This window comes from Lactuca saligna, chromosome 5 (assembly GCF_052625555.1).
Source record: "Lactuca saligna cultivar CGN05327 chromosome 5, ASM5262555v1, whole genome shotgun sequence".
Classification (NCBI taxonomy): Eukaryota; Viridiplantae; Streptophyta; class Magnoliopsida; order Asterales; family Asteraceae; genus Lactuca; species Lactuca saligna.
Genome location: NC_136421.1, coordinates 298,153,981 through 298,165,747, shown reverse-complemented (window position 1 = coordinate 298,165,747; position 11,767 = coordinate 298,153,981). Strand labels below are relative to the sequence as shown.

At 36.9% G+C, this 11,767-nt stretch overlaps 1 protein-coding gene across 1 annotated transcript; it reads left to right on the top strand.

The window, feature by feature from the left end:
* Positions 1–215: 215 nt before the first annotated feature.
* Positions 216–3,048, top strand: LOC145048317 (putative NAD(P)H dehydrogenase (quinone) FQR1-like 1). Its single transcript, XM_078996780.1, has 2 exons — positions 216–940; positions 2,576–3,048. Exons 1-2 carry the CDS (start codon positions 414–416, stop codon positions 2,814–2,816), a joined length of 768 nt encoding a protein of 255 aa, XP_078852906.1. The 5' UTR covers positions 216–413; the 3' UTR covers positions 2,817–3,048.
* Positions 3,049–11,767: the final 8,719 nt, after the last annotated feature.

The window sequence follows — 11,767 nt, the reverse complement described above, 5'->3', positions numbered from 1 at the left end:
ATGATCTTTGTGAGTTGTCATATATATATATATATATATATATATATATATATATATATATATATATATATATATATATATATATATATATATATATATATATATATATGTGTGTGTGTTGTGTGAATTTTGTAAAATGCTTGTAAAAATAAATACATTATAACACGTCTTTGAATGTATTATTGTTTTAGCCAGATATAGATATAGATTAAATAAAAATCAACGATAACTGACAGCGAAGACTCCACCCACAATCACAATTCGCAATATTCCAATTCAACTCCATCCCCACCACCACCATCACAATTCTCAGGTCAAACTCCCGCTTCAATTCTTCCATTTCCCCAAAACCAAAATTTGGATTCTTCGATTCTTCAGTTCTCTATGCTAATTCTGATTTTGATAATTTCATAATGGGAAAAGGAGGCGGGTGTTTCCCCAGCAAAAACAGACCACCACCGGTAGTTGAATCGGATCCCGATTCTGCTCAGAATCCGGTCGATAATGACGATGATGATTCAGTTCCAATTGAAACAGTAAATCCGATTGTGGAAATCAGGAAATTGAGAATTTTCATAGTGTTTTACTCGACGTATGGGCATGTTGAGAGTCTCGCAAGGTATATTAAGAAAGGAGTGGAGGAAATTGATGGAGTTGAAGGTGTTCTGTTTAGGGTTCCTGAAACGCTGTCGCCGGACGCTCTCTCGGCGATGAAGGTACCGGCGAAAAGCGATGATATTCCGGAGATATCGGCGGAGGAGTTGGTGGAGGCTGATGGGTTGTTGTTTGGGTTTCCGACGAGGTATGGGAGCATGTCGGCGCAAATGAAAGCGTTTTTTGATTCTACAGGTGGGTTGTGGAAGGAGCAGAAGCTCGCCGGAGTTCCTGCCGGGTTTTTTGTCAGCACCGGCACGCAGGGAGGTGGCCAAGAAACAACCGCGTAAGTTTTACTTGTTGGTTGATTCCCAAGTTCCATGTTTAGAAAGTGGTGTTGGTGATTTCCAAATATGTCCGTTAATAATTACAAGATATTCATTTAATATTTTGATATAGGAATTATAACAAAAAAACAAAAAGATCTTCATTTGAGTACGAATAATTACAAAGTCACCACACTTTATGACGTATCATATAATAAATAACTATTTTTAAAAGTTAATATCATAAGAAACATTATATATATTAGTTTTTTTCTTTCAATTTTAGTCGTAACATTTACCATATTTATTATTTTGAATCAATTTTTATTCATTTTAGCTCATAATTCTTATGTTTTTTTTGTGTTGTTAATGTTTATTGTGTTTTGATAATTTTTAACATCAAATTTTAAAAGAAACATTTGTTTTTTTTTTTTTTTTTTTAAGCAAAGAGAAAGATATTGTTTCCTATCATTATTTGCAAAAATATATATCATTATTGGCATAAATATATATCAAAATTAAATTTGTAAGATGATCAAAGATTATAGCCTTTGAAAAAACAAATGTCTAGTCTAGCTTAACAATGTTGCCGACAAGAATTGGATATAGCATCCTTTTTGTTTCTAACAAATCAAATGCTTGCTTCATATTCTAATGCAAAAAATTATTAATAACAATATAAACACCACCAAGAAGAAAATGATTATTATGAGTAAAAACAAAAGTTGGTTCAAATAGAAATAAAAATTGAGTCTTAAAGGAATATAAAGAGGAATATAATGATATTATTGTGGATCAAATCACTTTTAAGATTTAGAATGTTTTATGTGAAAACATTAAATTTAAAATTATATTCCAAAAAAATTTGTGAAATGTGAGTTTTTTCAGGAAAAAGACTATAAAAAAACATGGTTTTTTAGGAAAATTAAAATAAAAACTAGAGTTTAATCTGAAACAAAACTTAATATATAACGTCTTTATGATATTTTTTTTGTTAGTCAAAAAAGTAAGATTAATTTTAGGTTTATGATTTGTTGAGAAACAAAAAGTATGTGGGGAAACGTTATAAATGAGTTATGTCTATGATTCTATGAACCACAATGAATCATTAAATTATCATAAAACATTAACTGAAAATTCAATTTTTTTTTTATGATGTGTTAAAATTGTCGAAAAAAATAATCATCGTTTGACTTGTTACAAAAACGAATCCATGTGTTTTATTAGGATTTTTTTATGATTAATGTTACTTTTTCTAATTAAATTATTAATTTATTTGGTTCGTCAAATCATATGAATCCTTTGTGAGGCTTCCACATAATTTTTGTTTCTTGCTTGATTCTATATCATCAATTTAATATTTCAAACTTATTTATCATTATAGAAAAAACATGTAAAAAAGTAGGAAAAAATATAGTTTATAAAAATTTGTTCAAAATTACAAAATTGTTCTTATAAATTACAAAATTGTTTTTGTAATTTTAAAATCCAGAGATTCTTTTAAAAAAAATTAAGTTTTTTTTTCCTTAAAAGAACAATTTCGTAACACCTAACTTAACTTAACCTTTCGTGAAATTGATTGTTATTTTTTATGTTTGATTAACCAAAGTAATAATCAATTTGTTTAATCTCAAACTGATTGTTGTGGGTTGCAGATGGACGGCAATTACACAGTTAGCACACCATGGTATGATATATGTTCCGATTGGGTACACATTCGGAGCAGGAATGTTCAAAATGGAGTCGGTCCGTGGAGGTTCTCCATATGGTGCGGGTGTATTTTCGGGAGACGGGTCAAGGGAACCGAGTGAAAGGGAACTCGAACTTGCACAACATCAAGGAAAATATATGGCTATGATGGTGAAAAGATTTCAACCCAACACAAGAAATGGTTAAGAATGGAATCGATTAATACATCTTTTATTATATTTTATACACCATTTTCCAAGTATTGATTTGGGAAATGGTTTAGTGAGATGATTCTTTTGTCGTTTCCATCTTCATTTATCTATCGCCCCAATTTGTTGATTGATTTGTTTTAGTGCTTATAGTTAAAAACATTTGATGTGGAAAGTTGCATTGTGTAATTATATTATCATGATATTTTAGAGAAATGTTTGTGATTGAAGATGTTTATGTATGGCTTTTAGTTGTAACTTTGAAAATTAGTTCGTGTGACTTGTCATGAAAAAGAGAAAACATTTTCTCGTCTTATTAGCCTTTTTCAATGTCAAATGGATAAACTATATTGGGCTAGTCATATCAGGAGGTTTTTTTTTTTTTTTTTTTTTTTTTTTTTTCTACTATAGTGGTGTTTTTTAAAAACTTATTTACCAAACAATCTAATTTTAAATATATTTACAATAGTCAAAATAATAATTTAAAAAAAAAAAAGTAAAAACGCGACCCCGTGATACCCAGTCCCCAACGTCGACGTCTTCAATCGATCGCTTCCATTGTCCTCTTCCATTTCGGCCATCTCCGATTCCTGCCACAAATGGACGACGGCTAGTACGCCTCCACCATAAAAGATTCCGACAAGTACGCCTCTACTGCAGAAGACGACGACCATAAATCTTGTGATTCTTCTTCGATTTCAACCACAAACTACACCAATGAATCTGATTCTAGCCACAACAAACTCAGTTGTAGATTTATTTTCTTGTAACTCTCACTCCTTTTTTGATTTTCGACTTCAGCTAGTTAGCTTTGGACTGATAGTGTATTTGCTACTGCATTCCACATGTTATTTGCTTATTTGCAAACTGTTATTCCAGTGTGATTCCTACTCTGATTTATAATTGTAATTTGCTTATTTGCAATTGTTATTCCACATTATTGTTATTTGCTTAAACTTTCATATTTTGCAAGAATTTTTATGATTGAATTTATGTTTTGTTCTCATTTGGTAGATGGATGTTGTTACAATGCTTTGTTATTAGGGTTGGACAACCTGTGATGGACCAGATGGTTTAAATTATAGCAAAGCTCCAAAAAAAGCAATCAATGTTAACTGTAGAATACAATTTGATGAATTGGTCGATCGTATATATCTTGCTACATCTTTTGATAAACAACACCACCGCATCAACTTAATTTTTAGATATCCATCATTTAGTATTGGAATGTAATGCCCTGAATCGTTTCCTATTTTGGGCTGGTGACCAAAGATCGGGTATTATCAGGCTTAGGACCTTTGCGGAAATGAGATCTGGACCCATTTGGATGTGGGTGATGTAATTTAGATGATCTGTGTGTTCGGTTTGTGTTTTGGAGCCAAGGGATATTTTGGTAAAGTGTTAGCTCGGGCTTTTATAGAAATTAGATTTTTTGTTCGGGAGATTTTACGGCAAGTATGAGTTGATAAAAACGTAGAGATTCTCGTTACCTTTTCACATATATAAGGATTGTCGAAATCAGATTTATAACGAAGAAGTTATGACCTTCGGAGGATTGCAGGGTTTAAGGACAACCCTAGTACGCGGGGCGTACATAGGGAGTATGCGGGGAGTACTAGTGCGAAATTCAATATATGTGGCGTACACTGGTGTACGCTTAGCGTACTAAGAAGGGATGATCATGGATGATCGCGTACTAAGAGGCGATTACGCGGGGTGTACGAGGGTTTAATGAACCCCTAGTTTTGTGATGTTGCACCTCATTTAAGCTTATTAAGTCCCTAGGGATGACCTATTTACCAGCCTCCATACCTCCTAAACCATATAATTTGGCCCTTAGCCTCCATTGTTGTATCTTTGAGCTCTTTAGAAGAAATTGGTGCTTATTTTTGCTCATTTCGGAGGGATTGAAGAAGATTGAAGGTGCGTTGCTTAGTATGAAGCTTAGAGATCCAAAATCATCACTCATTTTGCAAGTCTTTTGATGTATCAAGTTCATACCTTGTCTTTTCCTTGATTGGATCTCTTCATGTCATGGTTTTTATGTTTTTGGGATAGTTTGATGAGGAAAGTCGGTTGTGGGGTTTATCCTTTTATATTTGGGCATATTATGATTTTCTTAAGCTTAAAGGTGCAAGCTTTATGGTGTTTATGGTCTCATGCATGCATTAAGTCATCTATTAAATCCTTTTGAGCTTTAAGAGCTTCATTAAGTCATGCATGTACGTAAAGTTGGAAACTTTACATGATAAATTAGCCTAAGGAAGTCAAATATAAGTTTTGGAGTGGTGTCTTAATCAATTAAGAGTCGGAAATGAAAGTTGGATGATTAAGGGAGTCTATAACACCCCCCTCTGGCACGTATCACAATATTGTCCATTTTGGGCTCTCGGCATGAAAAATTCCCATGGGGTCACCCATCCCTGAATTATTCTTGCTCGGGGATGCTTAACTGCAGAGTTCTTATGGGATATGCCACCCTCACAACTTTAAAATGTGTTGTGACAAGGAAGGTATCCACACCCTTTTATAAGGAAATGTTTCGTTCTCCTTCCAAGCTGATGTGGGATCAGGTGCAACCAACCTTCACCCACTATTATAGGGTTCGACGTCCCTGTCGAACACATCAACCCGTGCCCTAGCTTTGAGATCTCGACAGTTGGCCATCGTATGCGCAACGTAGCGCTTCGGACGCGTAGCGTACACCGAAGGTACGCCCCGGGTATATGCAGCCTCCCAACTTATAAATAGGTGTGAGGTTCTCCTATATTTTCAAACCTAAGCCTTTCTTTCTCTCTCAAACATCTCTCTAAACCCCTCCCAGTCACTAGTACTTCCCAAGTTATAAGAGGCGAGTCCAGGAGCACTAGAAGGCTCTGAAAAGAAGAGCTTTCGGCTCAGAAGTTCTGCCCCCGCAGAGCCCGGTTCCTAGCCAAACCCCCTTATAAGTATGTTATACTTACCCCACTTTAAGTATAACTTATGTTTAAGTTCATTATCGTTATTATGAACCTATAAACAATATATGTGCTAAGTATTATAAAATATAAAGTGTTATTATAATATCTTTTAACTGCTCGTGGTACGGTGAATCTGGTTTGAAGGGCCGCATAGGGTTGTTGGATTTCAGAACATCTTAAATACCAGAATGGTCCTACCCTCCGGTGTTTCATGTCTGGCTCCTCTCTGTACATAGTTGTTGAAAATTATTGTTGAACACTTATATAATTGTAACAGCCCGAAATTCAGGTACCTCTAATTAGCCCTTCATCTTTTTATATGTTGTCATTTTGGGCCTTTGTGTTGGGCGAGTACGCTGGGCGTACAAGGAGTACGCTGCGCGTACTCGCGCGCCTCATTTAAACGCATCATCACCCGGGTATGCTGGGCGTACCCAAGGTTACGCCGGGCGTAACCGGTCCAAACCCAAAAACCCTAATTTGGTGGTTGGCTATAAAAGGAATGAGATGGCTTGGTTCCTCAGCCACCATCCTTCTGAAAGAAACCCTAAGAGAGTTGTTCCTTCGTTCATAGCTTGTTTGTGAGTGTTCTAAGCTTTGAGGTGTCATTTCAAGGTAGCAAAAGGGAAGACGAGTCCATTGTGGAGGCTAGAAGTTGGTGTTCAAGTGTAGATCCGTGAATAGCAAAGGTTGGAGCTTCTTCCTAAGGTAAAAAGTTTAGATCTTGCCTTGTAGTTCTTGTGGTATGCTTTATGGACCATTTTCTAGGGTTTTGGTCCCAAAGATGGAGACTTTATGAGCAAGTAGTCTCCATTGGCTTAGATCTATCATAATTCTGGTTCATTTGAGTTGTAGGTTCATAAAAATGTAATCTTGGATGTGAATGATTAGCCATGTATGAGATCTAGATCATTTGAGTTGAAAAGTAAAGGTATTAGGGAGTGTAGGAGCCTTTACAACCATGCCAAGGCTTAAAGGTTTCGACTTTATGGGTAAGGAGGCTTAAAGTGAGCTAGATCTAGAAGTTGAAGAAGTGTCTTAACCATTTAAGACCAGAAATGTAGTGTGACTGAATCTGGGTGTTACGCTGGGTGTAATTCCCAGAACGCGCAGCGTACTGGGTGGAGACCCCGATTATGGATCAGCGATGTACGCCCCGCGTACATAAGTCTGTACGCCCCGCGTACTGTGATATATTGACTTTTGTTGACTTTTAGGGTTTTGGTCAACATGTGGACTTTGAGTCAAGGAAGGGTAAAATGGTCTTTTACCCCTCTAAGGAATATTAATAAGGGTGAAGCCTAGTTGTGGAAGTCTATATTAATTAGAATGATATTTCGTTATGATTAGGCGGGTTGGGTCTTCGTTTTGAGATTCGGAGATAGCGAGCACGTGAGATTCTAGAATTTCCACGAGGTGAGTTTTCTCACTATACTGTACCCGGAAGGGTTTTATTGTGTGACTAGAAGGTCGAATATGTTATGAGTTGTATGCATTGTATATGATAAGTTAACCGTTTGTATGTGTTATGTATACTATGCTTGCTATGGGCCGGAAGGCATTATGTTATGGGTCGAAAGGCATATATGTTACGGGCCAGAAGGCTTTGTGATGTGGACCGTAAGGTCGACACGGGTAGGACCGGAAGGTTTACCGGGTCGGGACGGAAGTCCCCTGAGACACATGGACCGGAAGGTCAGGGCCTGGAAGGGCGTATGTGCGTAAGTAGTATTTTGGGGAATTCACTAAGCATTTATGCTTACAGTTGTTGTGTTACGTGTTTCAGGTACTAGCGAGGACCGTGGGAAGGCGCCAACATGATTTGTACACACTATCAGTGGATTTATTTATGATCTTGGGATTTTACATGATTTGTATTATGTTATGATAAATTGGATTTTATGAATTGATTGGATGAAAACATGTTTTAAGAAATGAAAATTTTGTTTTGAAAATTCACGTTGTTACAATAATATAAGAAAAACAATATTAATTAGACTAATAATAGTCGTAATGAATACTAGACTAAGATCTAGTGATAATGACACTAGGTTTCGTCGAAGGAAAATAAGATCGTTAGAAGCGAAGGACTGCCCAAGTTGGAATCATCACTTTAACAAGTAAGTGCATAGTTACTTTCGTCGTACACATAGATATGAAGTATTTAATATAAATTATGTGTTATGTTTGCATATCATCTACGTTCTTGAAATCTATGCTGGATGAACAAAATATACATGGTTTATTTGACTGAAATTGTATATGTATTTTGTACCTATAATTATGATGGATAAAGATGGGTAGATGATATAGATGATGAAATAAAGGATGAGAGGCCTTGATGTTTAAGATGATCTAGTCATATAGCGGAGTATAGATGATGACCACATACTATTCTAGACAGTCCAGTAGAATGCTGCCAGACTTGCAACCTGTAGGTGTTTTTGAACTAAGTGTTCACCAGGTGTACACCATCCCCTTCATGGCTGCCTTTTTGACATATATTGCTGAGGAATCCCCTACGCAATGTTATCACCCCGATGAAAAATCCTTAGGCTAGGTCCCTTAAATTAGATGCTTTAGGGATAGAAAGTGAGGATAAAGGGAATGGGTAACCGAGTTAATTGATTGATAAAATTAATAAACTTAACTACTGTGGGTTGAAAACACTATGTGCTCACCATGCCCCCAAGCCTGACTCACTCGGTTTCTTAGATACAGGTAGTGGGAAGAGGGTACATGAGTAATGAGATCAATGGATTATAGGCCATTATAATAATAGATGCTGTAAGGCATGTACTATTTCTGTTTATGCTTTTAAGCTGTATTGACAATGACATCCTGAGGTTTTTAATATAATGAAAACACATTCCTTCGGGAATGCTTTGATAATTTACTTGTCATATTTTTGGGAAAAAATTCTGCAAGATATTTCTTCAAAAATATACTCTGATTTTCAAACAAAGCATAAACAAATCGGTCTTTTCTGGCCAATAAATGGGGTTGTTACAAGTACTTTGGGCGTACGAGTGGGTACACTTAGCGTATAAGCCCTAAGGCGGGTACAGCCTGCGTACTCAGCAAGTTGGGCCTCGGAATAGTGGGTCTTTGGTTTGGACCATTTTTGGACTTAGGTGCTTTGGCCTTGTTGGGCAATGATAATTTAAGTGTTTTTGGGATAAGAATATCTTGGACCTTGCTTTAAGGCGCATGAAAGGGTTTGGGCCCAATTTGGAAAATTAGGCCATATTTGGGTCTTGGGTGTTTATTTGGAATTTAGGCCTTTTGATTGGTGGTTTTGGCCTAGGATTTTGGTCAAGATGGGCAAAGGGTAAAATGGACTTTTACCCTAGTTTGGACTCTTAGATTGAGTTGGGACCCAATTATCAATTTGATGTTATTTTGGGTAATTGATAGCGAAGGGTTTTTAGCGGATCTGCAGTCAGAGATTATCCGTGGGTTTCAGCTGTCAGATGTGAGTTTTCTCACTATGTCCATGGGTCAAAGGCACCAATGCTGACCCATTAGTTGTTATGTGGAACGCTAGTTGCCTCTATGATACTTTCATGGAATACCCCAGGGGTACCCCATGACATTTGTGTGAAAGACCATGGGGGTAGCTTATGGCACTTGGATGTCAGACCATGGGGGTAACACATGACATTTCAAGGAAATACCATGGGGGTAGCCCATGGCACTTGGATGTCAGACCATGGGGGTAGCCCATGGCAAATGTATGTATTGACATGTGGTATTTTGGGGAACTCACTAAGCTTTGTGCTTACAATTTGAAGTTTATGTTTCAAGTACTTTGGGTTTCAAATGGAAGAGCTCGGGATGATTGTAGAGCACACACCACCTTGTTCCGCATTTTCTTAAGTTACTCTAATATGATGTGATGATTGATACATTTGTTTTATTTGGATTTTACGATGATGTTTATGGAATACTGGTTTGTGGGATTGAAGTGCTACTGGAATACTGGTTTGGATTTTATTTGGGTCTTATTGTTGGGATGTTACAAGTTGGTATCAGAGCCTTGGTTTGTGGGATTCGTGCACACTCTCGAGTGTGACTGAACTCAAACTGAGGAGTTGGTAATTTTTTTTCTAAAAAAAGAAAACAAGTTTTAAAAGGATTTTTGTAAAGATAAAAGAGGGTGTGATGCATGCAATCGACCGAGATCAAGTAAGTGATTCCCAAGAATACGCATACATGTTTGTTATGCTTATATGATATGAGAATTGCATGCTTGGATGAGGTTAGGGATATTTTCAAGAATTGCATGATAGATTTGCCTGATATATGATGCCTTATATCCTAGGGAACATTGGATGCTATGTGAGATTAGGAATATGTATTGGTATCAGTAATTGCTAAGTGTATGCTTTAAAAATTGTATACGGTTAGGATCATATAGCCCTAGAATGATTGATGTGGCCTTATTTCTTGTTCCCCGTTTAGTTGTGGTCCTAGGGTAGAGTCTTTTATTCGACAATCTATTTGATCCTGTTCTGTGTATAATCTGCGTGCATAAGGCAACTGACAGTGAGAGTGGAGGTTCCTAGCATGTGTTGTGGTGTGTGAGTTTGAAAGTTCTTTGATTATTTTGTGGATTGAAGTGCTACTACTCGAATGCTGCTTGCTTTGTGCTTTATGGGACTCTTAGGTGATGTGTGTTAGCTGTTAAGTGAACATGTTAAGTCACATGTAATAAAGGTTGAATAATCTCAGGGTGATGGATTTGATCCTATTCTACAACTCCCATTTAAGTCTAACCATTGTAGGGATGATTCTCTTACTGTAAGGATTATCTGGGCTTTGTTTCATGTGATTGTGTTCACGAAGTAGCTAACTGACATTATGAGGAGTTCTTCAGCAACTGATGGCAGGGTGAGGTCGGGAACCTAGAAAAACCTATGGAATGCTTTAGTTGGTTTTGTTGTGATGTTTAGCGAGTGATTGGATTATTGGTTTTAGAAGGTGACTTGGAGGTTTTAGGATGATTCTTGAGGAAAATATGGATAAGTGTGGAAAGTAGTATTGAGCCCGTACTACTAAAACACAAGATCCATACTCGAATCGGGGAGAGTCTTGGAGAATCTAGGAAGCTTGTGGGATGACGATTATTGGGTATGTTCTAATCTTTTGCATGTTATTTTTTAGTAAAATAACATGCAAAAGATCAGAACATACCCAATAATCGTCATCCACAAGCTTCCTAGATTCTCCAAGACTCTCCTTGATTCGAGTATGGATCTTGTGTTTTTGTTTTGATGTTTAGCGAGTGATTGGATTATTGGTTTGAGAAGGTGACTTGGAGGTTTTAGGATGATTCTTGAGGAAAATATGGATAGTTGTGGAAAGTAGTATTGAGCCCGTACTACTAAAGCACAAAAAATAACATGCAAAAGATCAGAACATACCCAATAATTGTCATCCCACAAGCTTCTTAGATTCTCCAAGACTCTCCCCGATTCGAGTATGGATCTTGTGTTTTTGTTGTGATGTTTAGCGAGTGATTGGATTATTGGTTTGAGAAGTTGACTTGGAGGTTTTAGGATGATTCTTGAGGAAATTATGGATAGTTGTGGAAAGTAGTATCGAGCCCGTACTACTGAAACACAAGATCCATACTCGAATCAGGGAGAGTCTTGGAGAATCTAAGAAGCTTGTGGGATGACGATTATTGGGTTTGTTCTTATCTTTTGCATGTTATTTTTTAGTATGGTGTTGAGCACTTAGAAAGGGGGTTCAAGTTTTGGTTTCATATCAAGTGTAGGTACTGAGCCGATCAATGAGCGAATGTGGGAGTTCATCTCACCAGAGATTACCCGCGGTATTTTGGAGTAGACCCATGTGATCTTTGGTTAAGTTATGGAAAGGATTTTTAAGCTCTTGGATGGTCATCTCGGGGCCTTTCAGGCCAAGATTATAGTAGGGCAATTGGGGGAGCCCAAGACTTGTGGAGCCATAGAGTCCTTCACGG